Genomic DNA, 27,040 nt, shown 5'->3' with positions numbered 1-27,040 from the left:
TCAAATCCAATCTTGAAGGAGGGCTAAACAGATGCTGATATGACAGGTGAACTTGATAACAGAAAATCTACTACTGGATATTTATTTTCTTTTTCAGAGGGAGCTATATCATGGAAGTCAAAGTTGTAGAAGTGTATTGCACTGTCTACAACTGAAGCTGAGTATATTGTAGCTACTGAAGCTGACAAGGAGAGGATATGGCTTAAATAATTTCTTCAAGAGCTTGGCTTGTATCAAAAGGAGTATGTCGTTTATTATGATAGTCAAAGTGCAATACACTTTAGCAAGAACTACATGTACCATGCAAGGACAAAACACATAGATGTGAGATATCACTAGATTCGAGAAAAGATAGAAGATGAATCTATGCAGGTTGAAAAGATATCTACAAATGAGAATTCTGCAGATATGCTGACCAAAGTGATAACAAGGGACAAATTCGAATTATGAAAAGAACTTGTTGGCATGAGTTCTCTCTGATAAGACGAGAATACCTCCTTTTGGTGCATGGAATTGGAGGGGGAGATTTGTAGAAGTCCATCCTATGTCATAAATATTTTTTACGTTGTTGCAAGGTTTAAAATTAGACAGTCAAAAATATGGAATTGATAGTTGGCAAATCTCAACAACCAAAATATTACCATTTTTGTAAAATTAAATCTCACGAATAAACCTACCAAAGTTTGAAATATTTGTTTCTTCATGATGTCACCGATGACATAATAGGGACAATTTTTTCTATAAATAGAGAGCTCTTGCTCATTTGTAAGAACACACCAAGATAGAGAGGAAAAGTATTAGAGAGCAAAGTGAGGTATTTCATAGATTATAAGAAAACAGTCTATGAAGAAAAATAGAGTGTGAACGATATTTTAGTAAGGCAGAAAACAAAAAGAGTATTATTATTTTTGAGTGTGTTATGGTCACTTTGAGTGTTGTACTCGTGACTACCCAATGTAAAATTCCTTATTATAGTGATATCACTTGCTCCTCTTGGCCCGTGATTTTTCCCTTATTTAAAAGGGTTTCCACGTAAAATTCTTGGTGTCATTATTTTCCCATTTTATTTCCACTATTTTGACCATATATATTTTTATGTTAGTCCGTATTTTCTCAACAAACAGTATATTCAAAGCATATACGTATTAGAAAAAAGGCTAATACATAAAGAGACGGAAAGGTCCACCTGTTCCTTCCTCGTATAAAATCAGTAATATCTCCCTAATTATTGAATTTAATACTATGGTTACACTTGTGTTTTTCTTTTCTCACTTAATTTCCACCTAACATATTAAATGTCTTTTAGAATATACCGAATCAGTATAACTATCTTTTTTCTGACACAGTAACACAATTTAAATTAGTATAAAAAATAAGTACTAAATAATTTCTTTTTTTTTTATACTTGTTGATGTAAAATCATCTTCCAATCAAATGGTCCACTAGCTCTTCTCTCCTTGTGATCGAAGCTGATCCCAGAGGTTGGGTATTCCTTTTTAAGAGGACACTAACTCTCCCGATCTTGCTAGCCAGATGCTCAAACTTTTAAGATTCAATCTTTTTCTTTCCAATTTCAGTAAATCACTCTTACTATGTCCCAACCTCTCTTTATTAAAATCGTGAAAACAGAAATTTGTAACATAGCTAGATCAAATTCAATAAATGAAGTCTAATAATAATGTTATCAAATTGAACCCATATAGCAAATCCTCACACAAGTAATACTAGTTGTGTGATACTTCCTTTTGTTTCACAAGTTAATGGACCCCGAAATTAATATTTTTGTCCATCAACTTCTATGACAAATAGAAACCTCACATTTATGACTTTGTTTTTCAAGAAATAGAGAAGTCCATATTCGTTGGGAAGGGAAAAAAAAGTAGTCCTATATACACCAAAAAAATATTTTAATTCTAGATTGGTAATATCCAATGGCCCTATAGTTCTCGAGTCTTGATTTGGCCTCTTTCTACTACAAAAAATGTAGGCCTCTTAATATTTTAGGCCCAGCCCAGTTTAATCAGCCTTGGTAGTAAACACTCCCTCTATTCCATTCCATATTTTAAATTAAATGGTGAATTGTTGACATTTTTTCACTCTTCAAAATAAGTGAATTGTTTAAAGTTCAAAATAATTAAATTTTTTCCATTTTTGTCCCTTATTTACATTTTCTATGTGATAATTTCAAGAGAGCTAATTGCTCATATTTATAATTTTCTTTGAATTATTTATATTTTCAAAAATAATTTAAAAATAACTAAAATGATGAAAATAAAAAATAATGTTCAATTTATATCCTAAACTTTTTTCCTTAATAGATTTGCATTTTCTTACCAATTCAGTTACTATGTAATAGATGGAGTACTAAAATATCAAGAAGAATCCAAACTCAAGCATTGATTGGCTAGAGGAAGCTGACATGGCATCTTCAGATTACCATCTTATCGTTGTCCCAAAACCCAAATATCATTGTAATCTGATTTTCCACTACAAAAGTCTACATACCTCCAAATCATTCCAGAACCCCCCACTCCCCCAATCACACTTTTGTAAGCAGAGAGTTGAGTGATAAAAATCATTTGACAAAAAGGGTCCAAAATGGCTCTTCAAGCAGCATCTTTGCTTCCATCTGCATTTTCACTCCACAAAGAGGTAAAGCTGCAAACTTTCAATTATCTTAGCTTAATTACTGACCTGAAAATGATTTTATAAGGCTTCATTGTGGTTGGCAGGGTAAATCATCAAGTGCCAATCTCAAGGACAGTAGCTTCTTTGGAGTTGCATTGTCTTGCAATCTGAAATCTAAATTTACTCCTGCAGCAGGAAACAAGGTATCATAAAAATACAGTCTTTATGTTAAATCTTTGTATTTAATAGGCGTTTGGACATGAATTTGATGATATTTGGAAAAAAATAGTATTTGAAGTTAAGTTGAAAAGGCGTATTTGGAAATAGAAGTTGTGCTTAGACATGCAAATGTTGAAGTTCTGCAAGGGGAAAAAACTTTTTTTTTTTTTTTAATTTAAATAAATTGGGGGTAGGGGAAGGAGAAATGGGGAATCAAATACTCATCAGTGAACGTTCTGGTAGCCAATCAATTGGGCTACTAAGTTTCCCGGAAAAAACTTTATTTGAAGAAGTGGTTTGAACTAGTTTTTCAAACTTGAAAAACTCAACTTCAAGTTGGAGTGAAAAACAGACTAATGTACACCCAAACAGTTTTTTGGAAAAAAAAGTTGAAAAGTGTATGTCCTTAGTGTGCAAGTTGTTAAATAACTATCTACTAAATGAAAAATGTATATTATAGCACAAGAAGCACAGTTAGAGTCTCTTCTCTTCATGGAAAGCTATTTTAGGAAGTCAAATTACTTACCAGAGTAGAGAAGTAAGAGCCCAAGAAGCAGAAACAGCAACAGCGCAAATAGTTGAGTACAAAATTCTTTTTGGGTTAGTCTAGAACACACAATTGATGATCTATTAGAGTTTTGGTTACTCCATTTGAAGCAGAAACATATTTTTGACCTTTTTCTTGATTCACCTCTTTTGTTGCTTGACTCTTGTTCGTCAAATCATGAATAGAAATATCTCACTAAAGCAAGAAAAAACATATTGTTATGCCTTTATGGAGATGCAAATTGTGCAAATACCGATCTCTAAATGACTAAAGGCCAAGTTTATTAACCGACCTTCTTTTGTTGCATTTCTCTAACATTTCTCACTTGAAATGTACTGCTTAATTCCTATATGGAGAATGAAATAAACTTTATCATTCACTGTTTCATTCCTTTATAGAGAGTGAGGTAACATACCGCATATCATGTAGGAATTGTCTAGGAAATTAGCAATTGTACCTATTAGAGCACAAACAGCTGCTACCACTCCTGCAATCACCCAGTCTACCTCAGGACAGAAGAAAACCCTCAGGAAAGGCAACGTGGTAATTACTGGAGCCTCCTCTGGTTTAGGACTAGCTACAGCAAAGTCTATAGGTGAATCAGGAGAGTGGCATGTTATAATGGCCTGTAGGGACTTCCTCAAGGCTGAGAAAGCAGCAAAATCAGTGGGCATTCCAAAGGAAAACTACACTGTCATGCATCTGGATCTTGCTTCCCTTGAAAGTGTCCGCCAATTTGTTGATACTTTCCGACGTTCAGGGAGGCCACTTGATGCGCTAGTATGCAATGCTGCAGTGTACTTGCCAACTGCTAAAGAGCCAACTTTTACTGCTGACGGTTTTGAGCTTAGCGTGGGCACCAACCATCTCGGACATTTCCTACTTTCAAGGTTGCTGCTAGATGACCTCAAGCAATCAGATTACCCACGAAAGCGCCTTATAATTGTTGGCTCCATTACAGGTACTGGTCTGAAACGCAAAGCTTATGCTCTCATGTCCAGCATACTCGATTTCATTGAGCAACTAAATTTCAGGTCACCTGATGTAAGCTAGGAACAAATTATCAAAGCTGTACAGCTAGAATTCTACAAACTAGCATGTAGATGTTCTTTACTTTATAAGTAATTAAGCACTAACATATGTAGATATACACAAGACAGAAAATGGAGAAACTACACGTCATGATACGTCAAATAAAGTGCTGGACAGCATATATTGAGGGGAGAAAACACTGTTTTGTTCTTTGGGCTTCGGAAGTAAATACTTTTGTAGCACTTAGAGCTATTTTAGTACGAATATTACCTTCTCAAAAAAGATGCTGGACATCATTTACAACTTCTCCTTGTGAATTATCATATCATTAAAGGAAACCAAGATGATTGGAATCTAATACTATAATTTTTCTGAATCAGGAAACACAAATACTTTGGCTGGAAATGTGCCACCAAAGGCTAATCTGGGAGATCTACGAGGACTTTCAGGAGGGTTGAATAGTTTAAACTGCTCACCCATGATTGATGGGGGAGAATTTGATGGTGCCAAAGCCTACAAAGACAGCAAAGTCTGTAACATGCTTACCATGCAAGAGTTCCATAGGCGTTTCCACGAGGAGACCGAGATTGCCTTTGCTTCCCTCTATCCCGGCTGCATTGCTGAAACTGGTTTATTTAGGAATCACATTCCCTTGTTCAGGGCTCTCTTCCCACCATTTCAAAAGTATATTACCAAAGGCTATGTATCTGAAGAAGAAGCAGGAAAAAGACTTGCACAGGTTAGTCAAAATTAGCAAACTTGGACACCTTTGTATTGAATCATCAACTAGTGCATGAAGAATACCACTGAATCATCTGTGCTAAATTCAGGTAGTACGTGATCCAAGTCTTTCAAAATCTGGTGTCTACTGGAGTTGGAACAGTGCCTCCTCCTCGTTTGAGAACCAGCTGTCGAAAGAAGCCAGTGATGCAGAGAAGGCACGCAAGCTATGGGAGGTCAGTGAGAAGCTCGTTGGACTGGCTTAAATGGACTGGCAAGGGTGTGGCTTGTTTTCCCATCCAAGTCGGGAGAAGATGTATATATGAGATACCAGAGTTCTTTATCAAAATACTTTTGGTATTTGTTGTTGACTGATTTCACCAATATAGAGTTTTCAGGTAGGTGGGCAACAAGTTCTTGTAATGATATGAACATCTAGACCGTGGGCATAAGATTCTCTAGTGGTGTTCCAGCAACTCTAAAACAGGAGGAACCTGCAAAGAATTGATCAAATCAAAGATTATATGTTCCATCATGCTATTTGCCAAATTAAGATAAGAAAACTCGTATTTCTAGATATCCATTAAGAGCTAGATTCACTACTTGTTACTATTCAGATTTTCATTTGCATCCTTTTTTTTTTCCTAAGGTTAAGAAACTTTTGCTATCTTATTGACACGAACATTTATGATTTCTGTCAGCTTTGTGATATGGAGTGCATGAGAAATAATCCAAACTCTAAACCAACTGGCTACCACATACAATGTAAATTATTTCCCTATCACAGTTCAAAATATCATCAATTCCCAAGACCAACATGAACTAGCAAACAATTGAATGAAAAACTCAAAATACTAGTTATCTCCTAATACAAAACGTCTGTTGAGGAGTAGAAACTTACACTGCAGTTACTTTGTTATTGTGCCTCAATTATCGCGGTGTTTGTTGGAAGTTGGATTACTGCACCTATATTTTAGTTGTTTCCCTTTTCTAGTTTGTTTAAAAGTCTATCAGCTATTTTTAAAATTAATTCCTTATTTCAGGTAGTACTTGTTTAGGAGTACTTTGCTGCATCTTTAGTTAATGTGAATGTATATATTCAGTCTCTGAAGATCAATAATATGAACTTTTTCACTCTTTCTTCTTTAATGAGCCTTTGTTCTCCTTTGTTAACAAAAACATTAGTATCAAAGCCCTTTAGTTTTTAAGGGACTTGTGAGATTTTGTGAGTTATATTGACTGAGTGAAACCCAAAACACTAAATTAGACCATTTCATAAAATCAGATTGCAGAATTATGAGGGTGAGAGTAGTTTTTCATCAATTGCTCCGCCAATTTTTGATGGAGAAAACTATCAGGTTTGGGCTATTAGTATGTAAGCATACATGGATACATGTGATCTTTGGGAGGCAGTAAGGAGGACTATGAAGTTCCTCCTTTACTAGGCAATCCTACGATGACTCAGATAAAAACTCACAAAGAGAAGAAGACCAGGAAGTCGAAGTCGAAGGCGAAAGCTTGTGTTGACACCCAATTTTGACCCTCCACAACATAAATTAATAATCAAGTTTCTTCATTTAAAACAATTTTAAAATAATTTGCTTGCAAAAATCCAAAATATTTTTTTTTGTTATTCTTAATTAATTGTCATTTTTATAATTTTGGAACATATATATTTATCTATAGTAAAATCCTTAATTACTACTTTTGCGATTATTCGAAAACCGTCTCAAAAAAAAGATTTTGTTTTAATTAAATATTTTATTAAATAGTTTGGCTTAATTAATAGATTTTATTCAAGCTAATTAGTTTAAAAATTAAAGTAATTATTTTACTTTGTCAAAATTTAGAAGCTCGTTAATTAACTAATGTTAATTTGCCCCATTAAATTTTTTTAGTCGAATTTCCTAATTAATACCTACAACTAAACAACTTCCTACCCAATAACGCCCAACCTACCCATTTAAGCCTCTACAACACGTGGATACATGTCAATACATACACATTCCCACAACAACATAACGACACATACTAATTGACACCTATACTTACAATCCTCCTGCAATTATTTTCTTAATACATTTTTCCATCAGCCCAATTATCTAACCTTACACATACAATAATACATATAGCAACCCACTCCTTTTCTCCAAATTTAATTCCAATATCGGCCAAATCAAATAATTTCAAAGCTCGTGCATCTACAGAGCAACATGTACTCCTTCAGCATACACATCCGCGTACAAAATCACGCGTACTCGCACACTATTCTGTCTTCTTTCTCGACAGGAACAACGAACCCCGACGACATTTCAAATCCTCCGTCCAAATGTTAATCTCTTCCTCTCGAGCCCTCAATTATTGACTTGGGTTAGAAAAATATCCCTCAAATCTAATCTGAATCTGAGAATGTCAAGATCGAATCTAGATTTTCAGGGGTATGTTTTTCTCTTACTTGACTTCTCCTTCCTTCTTTCCAATCAATTTGAGATGTTCCGCTCAATTGGTATATTAGGATTCAAATTGTTACCTTTTTGGGGGGGCTATAAATAGAGGATATTTGGTTGTCATTAAGGGGGAAGAGAAATTGACAAATAGTTTTTCTTTCTGTCTTTGGAATCCCCTGTTATTATTAAAGTTTCTCATAGCTCATAAGTTTTTTTTTGTGAATCTCCAAGAATAGATCTTTTTTTATACTCACTCGGCTTTTACTGCTCTCTGTCGTCACTGGTACTCCAAGTTGGTGTAGAAGTCGATTCCCATCAACTCGTCGTCCCGGTTACTGCTCCAAAAAGGGTAAAATTACTCTCTATCTATACTTATTTCTTGCTAATGGTCTTTTATTTTGATTATGATTTGAATTTATGCCTAATTATCTTTATTATTTTCCTTGCTACCCGTCGATATAATTCCGTATGTGTTGTCTTTGATTTATTGTGAATTTCATTATGTTGCTCGTGTTGTTACAAATGATGAAAACGAGATGTATTTATATGATTTGTGAAAAATATCTATTGAACTTGTGATAGTCTCCATCTTCTGTTAAAAGTTGTGTGTTTGGAATCATATATTAGCATCTTGTTGAAATATTCCTAATCATGTTATTTTTTTAGTCATTACTGATATTTTATGGTTTGGGTGTGTTTATCACACTTTCTCCTCATTTTTTCCCATTACGATCTCATAATCATTTAATATCTTAGTCCTTAATTGCCACTTTGATTTCATTCTTTAGCACTGCGTTTCTTCTCAGAGAGAATCAAAATGATTTCATTATGGACATTATCCATTAGTTCTTTGTTATACTGATTTTGAGTCCATCTCGATTGTGTCTTTTGCTCTTGTTACGACTTTTCTTTATGTGACTACCTTTCTAAAATTATAAGCTATTTTTGAGAGAACAAGTATTTCTAGGATGATGTATGAAGTTTTGAGCATATATGTTCTCAACTTAAAACTTGGAGAAATAAAAGATGAATCATCTCAACAGCTTGTTTGTTAGTCTAAAATCTAATTTGATTTTGAATCACATCTTCCCCTCTTGTTATGAGAAGTGTATTTTCCTGTCTTCAACTACCATGCTAAATTTTGAGGTTTCAAATGGTTGTCTCATGTTTTAAATTAATATGTTCTGCTCTAAAATGCATGTTTTTTCTCCAAAGACTGGTTGTTTATTTAGTGCGTAGGTTCTAATATTATGTTGTTCTAAGTTTAAACTAGATACTATCATGTTTAAGTTCACTGTGATGTCTGTGCTTCCATCTTATTTTTTTTTACCTCTTTGAATTTGCATATTAATATTACTTTGTCCTTGTGTGTTGTAACTATTGATTTGTTTGCTTTTAAAGGAGAAGGATTAGATCTTTGCATCAATTATCTGATTTTGTCCAGTGATATGGCTATATGATTTCACCCAAATGATTATTGAAATGTGTATGATGCATGGATTGAAAAAAAAATATACATATACATCATTCCTTATGATTGTTCCTTCCAGTATGCTTAAAATTGACCTTTTTTAGATATGATTGGTCCTTGATTCATTTTTTGTGATATAGGATATATATTTTGGCTTATCCATTTGATGCTTACAGTGTTGGACATCTTTACATCATGATGAATTATTATGAATATATGTTGAATGTTTGTCAAGCTATTGTGAGGAAGTTGAACTTATTACTAGAACTTATTACTATTCATCGAGGTTAATTATTTTAGTAGAATCCTACTATGATTAGTTACTAATCCTTATCTCAATTTCGTTGCATGTGAAACCTTGGATTGAGTCCATTGGGACTCCCTCTTTGCATTTTGGTGGGTGGAAGCCCAACATTCCCTCTTCTTCGAGTCATCTTCATCATTGTTCAAATTTCGGAAGCTGATACGCAGGTCTAAGGGAGGCTCAGTAGGGTCTCGAAGGGCGTTGTACAGTTGTATATCGCTAGATTACAGTCAGAATACACTGGTATAAAGTCAGTGTATACATTGATATACAATGTATACACAACTGTGATAAACAAGGAAATTGAGCCTAAGACCTAAAATGCAGGTGGCCCAACAACTTAGTCCAGACGTACAGAAACTAAGTATTGGGTCAAATTCTCATACTTTATTCATTCGAATTGTAATAATTTATTTATTTATTTACGTTTATTTATACTTAAGAGGATAATTTAGTTTGGTTTAACTTAATTGAACTCCCTAAAAGAGAAATCATTTTTCTGTTAATTCACTCTTTAAATTGATTTCATTTAAGTGTTTTCTTTACTTAAACATTTTAGCAAAATATAATTTTCTTTCAAATTATCTTAAAAGTTTCAAGTTATGTTTTTTCAAATAATTGAGTTTAAAGTGTCTTTCTCTAAATTAATTTTCTCCGAATGACTCAAGTAATTCTCCTTATTTTACATTAGATATACTAGCTCTCTTTAAATATATTTGAAATTCCTTTACTTAGTCATTTTAATAGAGTATGTATTTTGATAAATTATTTCAAGTTGATTTATTACTCAAGTAATTTTTTTTTACCTTTACTATTTACACATTTTTCCAAAGTTAGTCAAATAATTTTCAAATCGTCGGACAACCGCATGTTAGCGGCTATTTTAAGTGCTAAAACCTTCTTAAAATAGTAATATGAACCTCGTACCTTTTTCTCTGAATTTTTAAGACTTAAATCTGTTAGGGTCTTTTAAATTAAGTTTTCTTAATTTCTTTAAAAAATTAAGTGGCGACTCTTCTGTTCTAAAATTGATTTTTTCTCTATAAAGTTGAAATTAATTTTAAATCGTCTATTTCCGACATAACAGCTTGTCTCTATGCTACAGTATCTCCTAATATTTTTTCTAGAATCATGATTCTTAGCTCGGCTAAGGCAATATGGGACTTTCTGGAAAAAGAATATCATGGAGATAAAAGAATTAGGGGCATCAAGGTCTTAAACCTGGTGAGGGAATTTGAAATGCAAAAAATGAAGGAATATGAGACAATTAAGGAATACTCAGAAAAACTTATTAGTGTGGCCAATAAGGTAAAGTTTCTTGGCGACGAGCTTTCTGATACAAGGATTGTGCAGAAAATCCTTGTTACTTTACCTGAAAAGTTTGAAGCAACAATTGCTTCATTGAAAAATACAAAAGATTTGTCAAATATTACTTTGGCAGAACTTTTGAACTCCTTACAAGCACAGGAACAAAAAAGAATGATGAGGAACGAGGCAACTGTTGAAGCTACGTTGCAAGCAAGGCAACAATTCAATTCTGGAGGCAAAGGCAAGAAGAAAAAGTTCAATAAGGGCTAGGCTACGTCAACAGAAGGTGTTGCAACTGATAGCAATTTCAGTAGTGACAATAAAGGCGGAAAATTTCCACCTTGTCAGCATTGTAGGAAAAGAAATCATCCTCATTTCAAGTGTTGGAGAAAACCTGATATGAAATGCAGAAAGTGTCATAAACGCGACCACAACAATTAAATGTGCTGACCAACACGAAATCCGTGGCCCCTAAAATTGGCACCAACTTTCACTTAGACACCTCAACTAAGCGTTGTTCATTTTAGACACCTCAAGTAAGGCTTCGATGTGTCATTTTGACACTTTTTTGACAATCACCAAAATATATTAAGTGTGTGTAATGCACTCGCCTGACGTGTCAAAAGCAGCGAATTAAATAAAGACACGTGGCATATATATATATATATATATATCAAAATAATTATCAAATAATGACTTTTGAATAAAAAATGACCAATCTCTTTATGACACGTGGTATTTTAAAATTCAAATAATATTTTTTTAAAAAAATAAAAATTAACAACTATCCAAATTATTCAATCTTCTCCTGCTCTGTTTCTCTCTCAATTTTCTCTCTTCTAAACCATAATGAAACACAGCGAAATCATCTCCCTGCAAAAAACTAGAATGATTCGAATGAAACCAGCCATAGGAGATGAATCTCCATTTCAAGAGCTACATATGGTCCAAAAATTAGACCAAAAAATTATGCATAGACAGAGTTCTCAACAGGCGATCTTTGACAGAATCGCCTGTGAATCGCCGCAGCGCCGCCTTCAAAATCGAGGCACCTCCGGTGACATTCGAGACCCAACACTACTGGGGTTTGTTCGCGACCTCATGAAGTACCTCTCAGCCAATTTTCAGGCAATTCTAATGGTAAAATCGTCGGCGGTGAGTTTTATGGTGGTGGCGCCGGAGCTCCGTCGACCCAAATCAAACAAAATAAATGCCAAAATGTTCTTAATGATGAAGTGCATCTTCTAAACCATGAGCGCCATTTTGAATCATCACCAAAGTTGTCGAATTTCTCCAAGACCTCTGACAACAGTTGTCACGCCCCGAGAGGGTACCCTAGGCGTGGCCGGCACTCAAAAACCATTTCTGACTTCTGAGAGAACCACTTGGTCTCATTTCTTATTTATTCATGAGCGGAAGACTTAAGAATACTAATGTGGGCTTGTCATAATCAAAGGAAAAATAGATAATTATTAGAAGAAGTAGTTTCTAAGGAGAACTACTCCGATTACATCATCAGACTCTGTCTATGAAGCCTCTAATACTCTTAGATGGTGCCAATGACATGTCCATGGCTACCTCAAAAGAAACATCACACTCAACAATAATAAAAGGATAAGGAGTTCCTTCGAATACAAGAAGGACTCACCAAATAGCTGAAAAGAAATGATCTTCAACGATGCGCCTGTTGAGGATCTCTAACACCTGTATCTGCATCATAAAACGATGCAGGTCGAATGACGTCAGTACGTGGAATGTACGAGTATGTAAAATGGCAGGAAGGTAAGGATAGATATCAAGATACTCCTCTCAATAAAACTCAGCTCAGAACTCAACATCATCTCAACATGAATATGTAATGCAAGTTTAAAATATAATAATAAAAATAATAGTAATAAGCAATGCTTACTCAGTTGGGAGTTTCTCTAATCGACAACCATCACTTATGAGCTAGCGATGATACAACGAAGCGATGTCGTTGCCACATCCATCCAATACCTTGCCAGGGTAAAGGACATCACCATCTTGGATCCATTCATCAAAGTCCTCTTTTTGGGACTTAAGAGGCATAGCCTCCATCCTACGCTGGCTACGTAGTTCTGGGGTTTGAGTCAATTAAACTCTTACCCAACTCGGTGCTCAATACTACTCCCAAAATATGTGCTCATATTAAACTCATCATCTAGTCTCATCGGACTTTAATTTAAATCATCAAACTCATCTCATTTCATGTTCATCAATCATTATACTTCCAAAAACATCATTTACATCTCATCAAAACATCTTGCTCAAAATATCATTTTCTCAAATTCATTCAAATTAAACTCTTTTACTCTTTCAAAACTCAATAAAATACATATATAGTATTAATTCATATAACTCTCTTTTTATCAATAAAAATAATAAAAAGCCAACATCTTTACTCAAAACATATGTAAAAATATTCATGAACATCAAATCAATTAGGATTCATGGGAAAGTAGCCATGAACAATAATTCCAATAATATGAGAGATAACAATAATAATAATATTAATGCATAAATATATCAAACTCAATAGAAGAAGAATTAATTCATCTAGAATTCAAGATTTGAATAAAACTCAACTATAACTCAATTATAATAAATTTAATTATTGAGCGCATGGACGAACTCAATCCAATGCTATGAAAGCCTTACATACCTTAAATCCGAAGGTTTACTCCGAATTGGAATACTCTTGGATCCCTAGCCTTTTCTTCTCGCCGGAGCATTTTGTGTACTACCCGGAGTATAAGAATAACCGGAGTAGTATTTTTATACTACTAAAACTAAAACTATATTTGAGAAGAAGTATATAGAGAGAAGAAATGCTTAGGAAAGCTTGATGAATAAAATGAGGAAATAAGGTGGGTATTTATAGGTGGGAAAGAGGGACCTAACAATAAATAAAATAATTATAAAGAAAAATCTGAAAATTTAATGGAATATATTGATGTCATGGATGATGTTAAATGGAGGACAATTTATGTCATGCATGATGTCAAATGCATCTAGATGTTTCCATGGTAGGTAAGATGAGTTCTTTTTAACAGAATACTCATTTTCGAAGCTACGTTTGAATAAGATAAATTCCTTATTAGGATTTGGTTTATTCATAAGAATTGTAGATATGGAAGTCTAGTTTCATATCGTTCAAGAATCAACCAATTTGGAGCAACCTACAGTGAGATATGAATTTTCTTCTATCAACACTTAATTTCGTCACAACACTATATCTTGCAAAGATTAATTTATTTGACCTACTTATACTCCGAATTTGAAGTTATGTTCTTCATGAAAGTTGTAGGTAAGGATGTTGTGATTACCTAGAAATTTGAATCACCTAATTTGAACCAACTTATGAAAAGTTATGCCCAAAATACAGAGGCTGTATTATTTTTATCGAGAATTGAAATACCGACATACAACATTTTAGGGGTTGTTACAACAGTGGCGGCGGAGGAGCTCCGGCGAACTATATGGCACAAAACCAATGCCAAAATGACCACCATAGTGGTGCGCATCTTCCCAGCTATGTAGGGTGTCTCGAATCAGCTCCAATTTGTCGTAAAAGTAGAAGACCGGCTGACGGGCTGAGAGAGACTTCGAATCAGAATCAACCAAAATTAAGAATTGTAAAAAAAAATAGAAATAAAAAGAGATGGTTGTTTAATGGTCCTTGAAAATGGGCTCTAAAAAAATAAATGATGGAAGAATAAAAGTTGGAGTAACTGTTTACTAGAACAAAGAATAGGAATGATGTTCATCTCTCAAAACAATGCTAAAAAATGAAGAAGAAGAAGAAGAAAAACAAAATCATTTTTAAAGAAAAAACGTTCTTCACGCGCTTAAAATGGGTGTAGCACACGCAATATGCCAAGTCAGCACAAAGTGTCAAAATGACACATCGAAGCCTTACTTGAGGTGTCTAAAATGAACAACGTCTAGTTGAGATGTCTAAGTGAAAACTGATGCCAACTTTAGGGGGTCACCAATGAATTTCGCCCTTTATACAATTAGACCCAACTTCCAATTCAATTGTCAACCTTCCCTATAATATATAATACTATATTAAATATACCACCAACTAACCCACACTACTAGACAATATTTTTCAATTCTTTAATTCCCCCAATCAATATTCAAATAAGCGCATTTCTATCTCCCTTTTTCAGACTACCTGGATAAATTCACTTATTTCACACAATTCTTCTGATAATGCCTTTTTCTTATTCTTCTGAGGTTCTACCTCCCTTTAGATTTGAACCCCTACACGTGACCACTTTTTTCCAACCCCAAAGTATTCCCTCGACCACCTACACTATTATCCTTTAAAATATTCCAACAACTCACCCCTCCCCCCCTTTTCCCTTCACAACAACATCAACAACACACTAACATTAATATATTCCATACTCCATATTAGTAACTTTCATCCTTACACATATACTTTAACCCATACAATCTTTCCACTGCCCAACAATATCCATCACCCTTTGTCCCCACTTGAACGTTCCAATATATATATATATATATATATATATAATATTCATCCGTCCATTTTTATTATTTTATTCAAAAAAATATAATATTCGTTTCCCAATATAATATAAGTTGGCCCATTCTGTATTATTTTATAGGAAAAGATATCAACAAATAGAAAGAGGGTTAACCAAACAAGTTTATAAAGAGGAGGGGTTCATTCTCTAGGGGAAAAAAAAGGCAGGCAAGAAACAAGTTTAGCATGGACAAAAATCTTGAGCCAAAAAACAAGCTTTAACACACAAATTCTTACACTTTATTTGAATATTTCTTGCAAAGAATTTTTGAATTTTCTCTCTATTGCACTTGACTTTACTTGAAGAGCGAGGGTAGATTCATGACCGAAGTGCTCCCATTCACTGCCCCGCAATAGATATATTTTCCTCTTTTTCTTTTGTTAAGCCTCTGTATCAATGTGTGATGCAAAATTTAAGTGTCCAAAATAATTTTACTTAATTTAGTTAGGATATTGAGTGATTAAAAATGTAACCGTGTTTTGTTTGGAGATGATGAAGACATATTTCTGTTACTGTCACTCATCAGATGCCATACATATAGTACCATTTTGTTTGTACATTCATCTTTCTAAAACATTATATATGAGTATCTCACATTTGCAAAACTAAAAAAAAATAGTAATTATTTTCTTTAATGATTAGCTAATAAATGAACGTCTCTTTTGTTTCAAGTTATCAGTTCACTTAGTAAAAGCGTGATTAAAAAGGGTTACATATTTTGCTACTGCTTAGTCCCTAAACACTAGGTAATGTGTACCGCCATCAACTCTCTTCTGCGTCCTTATGCATATTTTTAGTTTTTGTATACCTATTTAGCAGATAATGTATGTGAATTTTCTTGTTTCAAGAATGCTTACAATATATGCCTTGAACATCCATAGACGTGTGTTCATATTTAACTATTTTTAATTGGATTGAAAGTTATCTTGTTTTGACATTTGCTTGTCTCATATCTTAGATATTACATTTCTTGTGCAATTTTATTTGCTTTCATAAGGTAAGTTGTCTTACTAATCTCTTACTCTTTTTATTTACACGTACACTCGAGAGCATATTTGGAGTTGTGACATGACTCCATCTTTGTCCAAATCAGAGAAGCGATTGATATATGCATTTGGCTCGAGTCTATAGTGATTTGCTCACTCCAAAATGAAAAATCCATTACTTCCTCCTCACTTCAAAGCTTTATATTTTTTATGCATACATATGGTGTTATGCTTTGGTTAATGTTTTACACATTTTAGCACTAATATTTATGCTTGCTTTTATTTGTGTTTGAATTTGTACAAACCAACTAAGAACGATAGTAAGATGTAGTCACTCACCTATCCAGCCTTTAGATATTGGATTTAGTATATTCATTTGGAACGATGCTTTTATTTTAGTTTTATTTATTTAACTTATTTCTTCTAATTATGACAGCAAAATTTTGCAAAGAAGGTTGAACTTTTTTTTTCAAGTAGATATGCATCTGCTTTTTCATATCTATTTTCGATAAATTAAAAGCCTTAAATATATATTTTTAACGACTTTGAGAAACAGATTTTTAAGGTTAAAAAATGTATTTTTTAAAAAGCTTTAAAGTGAAGCAATTTGAGTATTTAAAAGGAAGATTTTGGGTGCAAGAATACACCTTTTCTTAGCATTTTTTTCATGCAGATTTTTAGTATGTAATATGGACACGTTGTTAAAAGAAAAAACGCAACTCCTTTTTGAAAATTTAAATGGTCTGATTTGAAGATAAAACATAGCTTTCAAGTGAATAAAAATATTTTTAGGCAAAAATGCATATTATATAATGCTGAAAATTTGATTGCTTTAGCTTTAAGAAATTCTTGTCTAACTAGTTGTATGAAAATATTTTTCTTCTAATAAAATATATTTGATTCATCTATTTGGTTTCAAAAGCAAAGATCCAGCAAGTTATGCGCATTCTTTCAAGCTCTCGGACTTGTTTAAAAAAAATCAAGTCTTAACCAATTTAATTCCTTTAAAAGTTATAATAATTTTTCTTTCATTTTTTTTTGAGTTTTTATGTGAAATTAGTATATTTTTAATTTTTGTTTTTACTTTAAAATTTTCTTAAGGTTAATTTAAATCTAGTTATCATAGATATTAATATTTTTCTAAACTTTTCAATAATATATTTTATAATCCTCTTTTAATTAACCTAAATTTGACCGGTAATCATTTTTAACGAATTTTAAAAAATGCTTAACACCTTCCTTTTAGGATAACTGGAACCCTTAACTAGAATCATTAAAGTAGACCATTATTTGGAGTTAACTTTAGCATTAAATTAGTTAATTATTAAGGCATCCTAATTTACCTTAAAATAATTAGGTGACGACTCCTTAAATTAATTAATTAGAAATTACCAATATATTGTACACCGTTTGACCTCGAGTTAAAATGATGTATAACAGTCATATTTATAGGTTTTAGGACATAGTAATCAGGCCTCCAAGTTACCCATATCCTCCCATTGTAGTGCTTGTCCAAGTTTGTTATGTACTTCCATCCAGCAAACATATTTGCAGCTTACCTTTTCTTCATTGCAAAGGAGTTTTACCTCCTTCTGCTTATTTGGAGCATTAAACCCCCTCAAATTCCAGCTTAACAAGTTAACCATATATGGCCACCCACTATCCCACTGATACCATCCTGTGCCTTTTTCTTCTGTAATAGTTGAAAGGAATTGATACTCTCAATCTGTGATGTCTTCCCTTGAGGAAACTTGGGAGTTGTCTTCCCTATTCTAGAAGGTGTTTGCCCTCCTTCATTACTGCTACTTTCTTCTTGTTCACCTTGCATTATTCTATTTTGCTGATGTATCACGACCCCTGCCTGCCTCTCTGGTTGGTTCCCTCTTGTAGTTTACCATTGTTTCTTATGCTCGTCCACCTACCCTGCTACTTGCTTTGGAGGAGCCTAAGTAGGCTTTGGCACCTTTTTCTTCAATCTACACACTTCCTCTCTATGTCCGTATTTATCACAAAACTTACAGAGTGTTGATTTTCAGTCATACTGCACTTTCTGCTCAATCATCTTCCCTTTTTCACTCTTAAATCTCACCTCATCTGGTAGTTGTTCTCCCATCTCAGCCTCTACAGTATTCTAGCAAAATCCAGCCCATTTCTTTCCTCCATATTATGATCCACCATTAATGGTCGACCTATCAAGCTTCCAATCTTACTTAGTCCTTTCTTGCTCTAGTATTTGAAATCGAGCCCTGGTAGTTTGATCCAAATAGGAACTGTCTGTAGTGTTTGGGGGAGGAAGCACCACAACTAAAGTTTGATATGATGAGAATAATGAATATAAATTGGACACGAAAATTTTACGTGGAAACCCCTTTAAATGTAGAAGGGAAAAACCACGGGGTAGAAGGATCTCACTATAAAATATGGAGTACACAGCTCTCAAATACAAGGAGAAAACAACAATTAACACTTCTCTCTTGTAAAAGGAACAACTACTAAAGAGGACACTCAAGACTACAATATTTATCTTGGTGTAAAACTCTCTTTGTATTCTTACTCTCTCTTTTCTGGGATGATTTAAATGAGGGCAAGAGGCCCTCTATTTATAGGAGAATGAAAACGCGTATACGCGTTTTCAAAAACGTGTAAGAGTTGTTGGCAGCAAATTGTATACATTCAACAACCAATGTCAAAAAAAGGGTGCTGGCAGGCAGCCCCTTTTTTTTGACTTCTGCATTGCCTCTTTTTTTTGACTTCTGCATTCTCCCACTTGAAGATTTAATTGAGAATCAATTAACTCTTCACACCATCCTTTCTACCCAACTACTGCAATGTTACGTTTCTGCTAGGCCAATAGAAGATCGACACCATATGAACTTATTACTGTTGATCGGCTTTGTAAACATATCTGCTAGGTTGTCATTCGTGTGAATTTTCTGAATGTCCACACTGCCTTCTTCCACCTTCTCACGGACAAAGTGATACTGAACTCGTATGTGCTTTGTTCTTGAATGAAATGCCGGATTCTTTGCAAGATGCAAAGCGCTTTGACTGTCACAAAACAGAGCAACCTTCTTTTGTTTGTGCCCAAGCTCCTCCAGTAACATCTGCATCCATATTGCCTCTTTGCTAGCTTGTGTAGCTGCTACATATTCTGCTTCCGTCGTAGATGTAGCCACGATAGATTGCAGTTTTGAAACCCAGCTTACAGCTCCTCCAGCAAGAGTAAACACATAACCTGTGGTGGACTTGCTTTTATCAAGATCACCTGCATAATCTGAATCAACATAACCTTTAACAGTAAAGTCAGATCCTCCATAACACATTGTAACATCTGAGGTACCCTTGATGTATCTTAGGATCCTCTTAACAGTATTCCAATGCTCTCTTCCAGGATTAGCCATGTATCGACTAACCACTCCCACTGCTTGTGCAATGTCAGGTCTTGTACATACCATGGCGAACATTAAACTTCCCACTGCTGATGCATACGGTACTCGAGACATCTCCATCATCTCTACTTCATTGCTAGGACTCATACTTGAGGATAACTTGAAATTAATAGGAAGTGGGGTAGAAATTGACTTACAGTCTTGCATCTTGAAGCGTCTCAAGATTTTCTTCAAGTAGTTCTTTTGAGAAAGCCAAATCTTCCTATTATTTCTGTCTCGGTGAATTTGCATCCCTAGAATCTTGTTTCCTGGTCCCAAGTCCTTCATTTCAAATTCCCTAGCCAACTGTGCCTTTAAATTTATGAGACGATCTTTGTTGGGGCCTGCTACCAACATATCGTCAACATACAACAGCAAAATAACAAAATCTTCATCACCAAATCTCTTGTAATAAACACAAGGATCTGAACTATGTCTGTTGTATCCAAGGCTTATAATGAAGGAATCAATCTCTTATACCAACATCTCGGCGCCTGTTTGAGACCATATAGAGATTTGTTCAACCTGCAAACCAAGTTCTCTTTTTCCTGTTCTTCAAAACCTTCTGGTTGGAGCATATAAATTTCTTCTTCAAGCTCTCCATGAAGAAATGCAGTTTTAACATCTAACTGCTCCAAGTACAAGTCAAATGTAGCACACATCGCCAGGACCACTCGAATTATTGTGAGTCGAACCACCGGAGAAAATATCTCATTAAAGTCTATACCTTCTTTCCGAGCGAATCCTTTCACCACCAATCTTGCACGATACTTCTCCACTTGATCATTACCATTGCGTTTGATCTTGTAGACCCATTTGTTTCCAATGGCCTTCCTTCCTTGTGGTAATTGAACAAGATCCCATGTTTTATTTTTATGAAGAGCTTCCATTTCTTCTTGCATTGCTGCCACCCACAGAGATGATTCTTGGCCTTTTATAGCTTCTTGAAAGGTTGAAGGCTCTCCATCTTCTGTTAATAGACAGTATGCAATATTACTCTCCATAGAATAATCTGAGTGCCAAGATGGTTCTCTTCTCTCCCTTGTTGACCGTCGAACTTTTGGAGTTTCGATCTCAGCTTGCTCTTGTTCTTCGTGCTCTGGTGCTGCTTCAGAAGAAACTGGAACTTCTTCTAATTCTTCAACTTCAACTGTAGTAGTCTCTGATTTTTCTTTTGAAGTGCTACCTTCTTTTGCTTGTATCTTGTTTTCAACAAATACAACATCCCTGCTGATTACCACCTTGCGGGCTGTGGGATCCCACAAGCGATACCCCTTGACTCCATCAGCATACCCTAAGAAAATGCATTCCCTGGATTTTGGATCCAACTTTGATTTTTCTTGGGTGTTGTACATAACATAAGCAGGACTTCCGAATATATGTAAGCGAGAATAATCAGCTGGTTTTCCTGTCTACATCTCCATTGGCGTTTTCAGATCAATTGCGGTTGATGGTGACCGATTGATCACATAACAAGCGGTTTTGACTGCTTCTGCCCAGAATGGTTTTTCCAACCCTGTAGTTGCCAACATAGCTCTTGTCCATTCCAACAAGGTTCTGTTCATCCGCTCTGCTACTCCATTTTGTTGTGGAGTATATGCCACCGTGAATTGCCGTTTAATACCTTCTTGTTTACAGAAGTTATTAAATTCATCACCAGTGTATTCTCCTCCATTATCTGTCCTTAAACACTTGATCTTTTTCTCAGATTCAAATTCCACCCGCGCTTTGAACTCTTTAAAAACTGGAAAAACATCTGTCTTCCTCTTGATTGGATACACCCAACTTCTCCTGGAGTAATTATCGATGAATGACACGAAATATTTCGCTCCTCCTAGAGACTCCACCGGTGTTTGCCAGACATCAGAGTGAACCAGATCTAGTATTTTCTTGCTTTTAGCAGAGGAACTGCTAAACTTTAGTCTATTTTGCTTGCTGGTAACACAATTCTCACAAAAGGGTAGTGAAACCTTTTTGAGCTCTGGAAGAAGTTTTTGCTCAGCAAGAATCTTCAAACCTCGTTCCGACATATGGCCAAGTTTACGATGCCACATCATCGTTGATTCTTCAAATGAACTTGCTGAGGCGGTTGATGCTTCTCCTTCTTGGTGTGTTTCACCTTTAAGCACATATAGATTTGCAACAAGTTTTTCTGCTTTCTTCACTACAAGCGCTCCTTTGGATATTCTCATGACTCCACCATGAGTCTTATACGAACATCCATTATCATCTAGTTGTCCTAAAGACAATAGATTCTTCTTCAAGTCTTTTACATGTCGTACCTCCTGGATGGTGCGAACCGTGCCATCATACATCTTTATTTTGATGGATCCAATACCAATAACATCCAAAGCATGATCGTTTCCCATGAACACAAACCCTCCTGAGATAGGATTATATTAATGAAACCATTCTCTCCTGGAAGTCATGTGCCATGTTGCTCCTGTGTCCATGATCCAGACATCAGCAAAACGTTTTCTGCCTTCATTATTTGATATTGCCTCACTGCATAAAATATCGCCATCATCCGAGGTACATGCAATATTCCCTTGAGCATTTGATGGCTCAGGGTGTTCACTCTTCTTCTTGAACCGACAATCTTTCTTGAAGTGCCCTTTCTTGCCACAGTTGTAGCACTTGATATTCTTTTTACTTCTTGATTGAGATCTGCCATGATTGTGACTCCCACTGGGGCCACGTTCCGTTGGTCTTCCTCTCACCATCATCAAAGCTTCAGCTTGTTGCGAACTTGCTTGTCTATCTTCCTTATTTTTGCGCCGATTTTCTTCTTCTAAGACAGCAGCTGCAATTTCATCGAAAACTAGACTGTCTGTATTGTTCGTCAGGTTGATGATGAGTTGATCATACGAGTCAGGCAGACTTTGAAGTAGAAGCTCCGCACGTTCAGTACCCTCTATTTTGCAACCCATTGTTGTAAGTTGCGAAAATAGAGTATTCAAAGTATTGATGTGTTCAGTAACTGACATGGACTCTGCCATTCGAAGAGTATACAATCTTCTTTTTAAGAAGATTTTATTATGCAAAGACTTGGCCTCATACAACCCTATAAGGGTATCCCATATTTCCTTCGCCGTCCGCTTTTCCGCTACACTAGACAACACTTGATCAGCTAGTGCCAAGTGTAGATCAGCAACTGCGTTGCTGTCTATGTCGTTCCACTTGCTGTCATCAACAAAGTCTGTGGGCCTGCCATCAATTACAGCTAAGCAATTGTCTTTTCTCAATATCGCTTTTATTTTCATTTTCCACAATGAGAAATTAGTCCCATTGAATTTTTCAACATCAAACTTTGTTGTACTCGACATTGTTATTTGCTTTACACCCTTCTAGATCGTTTTTGAATATTTTTACGAACAGTCGTGACAAACTGTACCGTCACCAAAATTTACTATTCACGTGAATAGTACTATTCACCGAATTTTACTATTCACGAAAAATTACTATTCACAGATAGTATCTTCGCATAAAATAGACAGAATAACCGAGGGCTCTGATACCACTGTTGGGGGGAGGAAGCACCACAACTAAAGTTTGATATGATGAAAATAATGAATATAAATTGGACACGAAAATTTTACGTGGAAACCCCTCTAAATATAGAAGGGAAAAACCACGGGATAGAAGGATCTCACTATAAAATATGGAGTACACAGCTCTCAAATATAAGGAGAAAACAACAATTAACACTTCTCTCTTGTAAAAGGAACAACTACTAAAGAGGACACTCAAGACTACAATATTTATCTTGGTGTAAAACTCTCTTTATATTCTTACTCTCTCTTTTCTGGGATGATTTAAATGAGGGCAAGAGGCCCTCTATTTATAGGAGAATGAAAACGCGTATACGCGTTTTCAAAAACGTGTAAGAGTTGTTGGCAGCAAATTGTATACATTCAACAACCAATGTCAAAAAAAGGGTGCTGGCAGGCAGCCTCTTTTTTTTGACTTCTGCATTGCCTCTTTTTTTTGACTTCTGCATGTAGTTCCTTCCTTGTGAACTTTAATTCAGGTGTCCATTCTTTGACAATAAATGGTTTGTTATCAAAATGTAAATACCATCTTGAATCACCTCTTGTTTCCTCATTTCTGTTTCAAATCTCACCACAATCACACCGTTCTTCAGCATTGATATCTTATCTATCCCGTATTTCTCTTATATTCTTTGAATGTAGCCTTGATTATTTTGATACACACACACTTGTAACTAGGATTACATCCATTCGGATGTTAATTGCACTAGCTGCAATATATGGCCTTGAAATCCATAAAACAGCTTTCTTAAATGGAGAATTGGAGGAAAAAATTTACATAGAACAACCCGAGGGTTTTGTGGTTCCTGGTAAATAAAATAAAGTTTGCAAACTTGTTAAGTCACTTTATGGACTAAAACAAGCACCCAAATAATGGCACGCGAAGTTTGAACAAACCAGGTTGATAAATGGATTTAAGATTAATGAGTGTGATAAATGTATTTACATTAAAGACACTCCAAACATAGTTGTCATTGTTTGTTTCTATGTGGATGATATGCTAATAATGAGTAACGACATTGCAAATATAAATACTACTAAGTGTATGTTTTCTAGTAAATTTGATATGAAAGATCTAGGAGTTGACGATTTGATATTGGAAATTAAAATTCACAAAACTCCTCAAGGTCTAGTATTGTCTCAAATTCATTATATCCAAAAGGTACTTGAAAAACACAAGTACTTAAACTTCAAAAGTGTAAAAACACCAATTGATGTGAGCTTTGATCTTGCTAAAAATAAAGGTGAAAGTCAAGCTCAGTTGGATTATGCAAGAGTGTTGGGAAGTTTGATGTACATTATGAACTGTACACGGTCAGACATAGCTTGTGCTATAAGTAAATTGAGTCGATACACGAGTAATCCCAACCAAAATCAATGGATGGCAATGAAACAAGTTTTGGAGTATTTAGAACATACTCAAAACTTTGCTTCACATTACAATAAGTATCCAGCAGTTGTTGAAGGATATAATGATGCAAATTGGATTACTGGGTCAACTAAAACTAAGTTCACAAGTGGATATGCTTTGATCATTGGTGGAGGAGCGATATCTTGGAAATCATCCAAACAAACATATATAGCTCGCTCTACAATAGAGTCTGAGTTTATAGCATTAGACAAGGCCGGTGAAGAAGCAGAATGGCTACGGAATTTCTTAGAAGATATTTCATTTTGATCCAAACCAATGGCTCCTATATGCATACATTGTGATAGTCAAGCTGTAATAGGAAGAGCTGGGAGCGTTATGTATAACGATAAGTCTCGTCACATACGACGAAGACATAATACCGTTAGACAACTACTCTCTAGTGGAATTATCATAATTAACTATATAAAGTCAAAGGATAATGTCTCAGCTCCACTTACAAGCCTAACTAGAGAGGGAGTTGAGCGATCATCAAAGGGAATAAGACTATGGCCGATGACAAATCATCGTGGCGGTAACTCTACCTAGAAGACTGAAGATCCCAAGATCTAGGTTCAAGGATATCAAACAAAGTCATTGATGACGGTTCAACATTGTCAAAATAATTTTTATGATCCATTCTCATGATGCGACAATGTTCAGTAACAAGGATAAGGCATTAGAAACTTTTAATGATATCTAAGTTTGATACAGGGCATGTCAAATGGTGTTTCTACGGGATAACATATTTAGATCTCACCTATATAAGTGTGAAGTGTAAGCCGCTTCAAGGAGAATCCGGTAAGGCCAGTTCTCTAAATACTTATGAACCAAGAAGTGTTCGAGGATGAAACGAAAAAAATAAATGAGAACTAAAAACAGTTAAAGAGCTGATTGTGTGACTTATGTTGTCTAGGTATACACCAAATCTCGATGGTTCAAAGATATCAAATCTACCGATTAACTGAGTATATCCGATATATGTTCACTACGGAAAGTTCAAAGGAAAACCTACTTATCCAGATGCAATTAATTCTTACTTATAAATCACACAGTTTTTCATGCATATGTTTTAACAATAGCCATTTCCCATTCATGTGGGAGATTGTTGAGTTTTAAAGGTGTGAATGAGAAATAAAAGGTTGTGACTTTTTGAAAGGTTGTGACCTTTTAAAGTGTTGTGACCATTCCGAAAAGTTGTGATTTTTATGAAGGGTTGTGACTTTTCCGATAAGCTACAATAAGCACCTGTTCACACTACCTTTGTTGTCTATAAATAAAGGATTTTTCTCTTATTTTTAAAAATTAAATTTCTCCCTCTTCTGCATATATTTTCTTACAAACAAAGTTGAGTCTTTGTGTGCTTTTATTGCTGGCTTTTAAGTTTGTTAAAATTATTGAAGTTTGAGGTACCACTACTTCTTTAATAGTTTATCCGTTTTATCTTGGAAGGAAATAATTCATAACCTCGGGTATAGTGAGGAAATTAAATTTCTTAAGGATACACAATAAATTCTGTGGACTCGGATACTATTTTTTTATTTTCATCTTTATAATTTTTGGTTTACTAATCTTAATACAGTAGGAATAACAGTATCACCTGAAAAGGCGGATGAGCACCTAGAACATAACACACTACAACATTTCCCCTAAAGTCAGTCTCTAATCTAATATCTTCTAATTCAATCTCAATCATCTATTTTTCTTTTATTTTTGATGGAGCTACATACTCCAATTAATATCCTGCATTCAACAGCTTCGCTATATCGAAATCATCCCATATCAATTTCTTCTTTACTTGTGAAGTAACTTCCTGCTCCATTTCATCCGTCCATGATTATTTACTACAAGATACCTCAGGGCTAGTCCCCTTTGATGTTTGCATAATTCCATTCCAGATGGTTGTTGCTTGAGCTTATTGTATCTTATTCAGTTCCTTATTGCATGGTATTGTTATATTAACTTCTTTTTTTTCAGTTCGGACCTCATTACCTATTGTATCTTTAATCTTCAATTATGATGAAGCTCGATCTACTCTCCTAGTGCTCGATTCATCTCCTTTACTGGTGTTGGAGTACAGAAAACAAAGGAGAAGAGAGAAAGAACAATGAAGAAGATGGAACAAGGATAAAGAGAGAGAGAAGAGTGAAGAAGACGGAGAGATAGAGAGAGAAGTGAAGAAGACAGAAAGCCAGAGAGACAACTTTATTGAAACAAAATATTAGCCAACAACTGGATTAATGTCAGCCACACAACACACACTTGATAGATTAATTATCCACCATTAGATTAAGAGTATAACAAATTCATATTTGGTCATGTGATCAGCACATGAAAGAATCAAAGTTTGTTATATATTTGGACAAATTAGAATAGGACAAGTGTAATTAGTTTTGTCCATTTTTTTATTT

The 27,040-nt window shown here is 34.8% G+C and overlaps 2 protein-coding genes across 2 annotated transcripts; both read left to right on the top strand.

The window, feature by feature from the left end:
* The first annotated feature begins 2,478 nt into the window (after window positions 1-2,478).
* On the top strand, window positions 2,479-5,723 carry LOC129891679 (protochlorophyllide reductase-like). Its single transcript, XM_055967117.1, has 5 exons — window positions 2,479-2,652; window positions 2,733-2,831; window positions 3,824-4,355; window positions 4,807-5,165; window positions 5,257-5,723. The coding sequence occupies exons 1-5, from the start codon at window positions 2,599-2,601 to the stop codon at window positions 5,410-5,412; spliced, it is 1,200 nt and encodes a 399-aa protein (XP_055823092.1). The 5' UTR covers window positions 2,479-2,598; the 3' UTR covers window positions 5,413-5,723.
* A 4,776-nt stretch (window positions 5,724-10,499) lies between these two features.
* Window positions 10,500-10,946, top strand: LOC129891888 (uncharacterized). Its single transcript, XM_055967364.1, has one exon. The coding sequence runs from the start codon at window positions 10,500-10,502 to the stop codon at window positions 10,944-10,946; it is 447 nt and encodes a 148-aa protein (XP_055823339.1).
* The last annotated feature ends 16,094 nt before the right edge of the window (window positions 10,947-27,040 follow it).

The sequence above is a fragment of the Solanum dulcamara genome, chromosome 6, assembly GCF_947179165.1.
Source record: "Solanum dulcamara chromosome 6, daSolDulc1.2, whole genome shotgun sequence".
Classification (NCBI taxonomy): domain Eukaryota; kingdom Viridiplantae; phylum Streptophyta; class Magnoliopsida; order Solanales; family Solanaceae; genus Solanum; species Solanum dulcamara.
Note: the sequence above shows the minus strand (reverse complement) of the source record. Positions and strands in the feature narration are given on the sequence as shown.

Bases quoted from the DNA above. Each gene is read 5' to 3' on its own strand.
- LOC129891679 (XM_055967117.1), top strand. From the start codon at position 2,599: ATGGCTCTTCAAGCAGCATCTTTGCTTCCATCTGCATTTTCACTCCAC. The intron at 4,356-4,806 runs GTACTGGTCTGA...TTTCTGAATCAG, and splicing joins AATTGTTGGCTCCATTACAG to GAAACACAAATACTTTGGCT. The intron at 5,166-5,256 runs GTTAGTCAAAAT...TGCTAAATTCAG, and splicing joins CAGGAAAAAGACTTGCACAG to GTAGTACGTGATCCAAGTCT.
- LOC129891888 (XM_055967364.1), top strand. From the start codon at position 10,500: ATGATTCTTAGCTCGGCTAAGGCAATATGGGACTTTCTGGAAAAAGAA.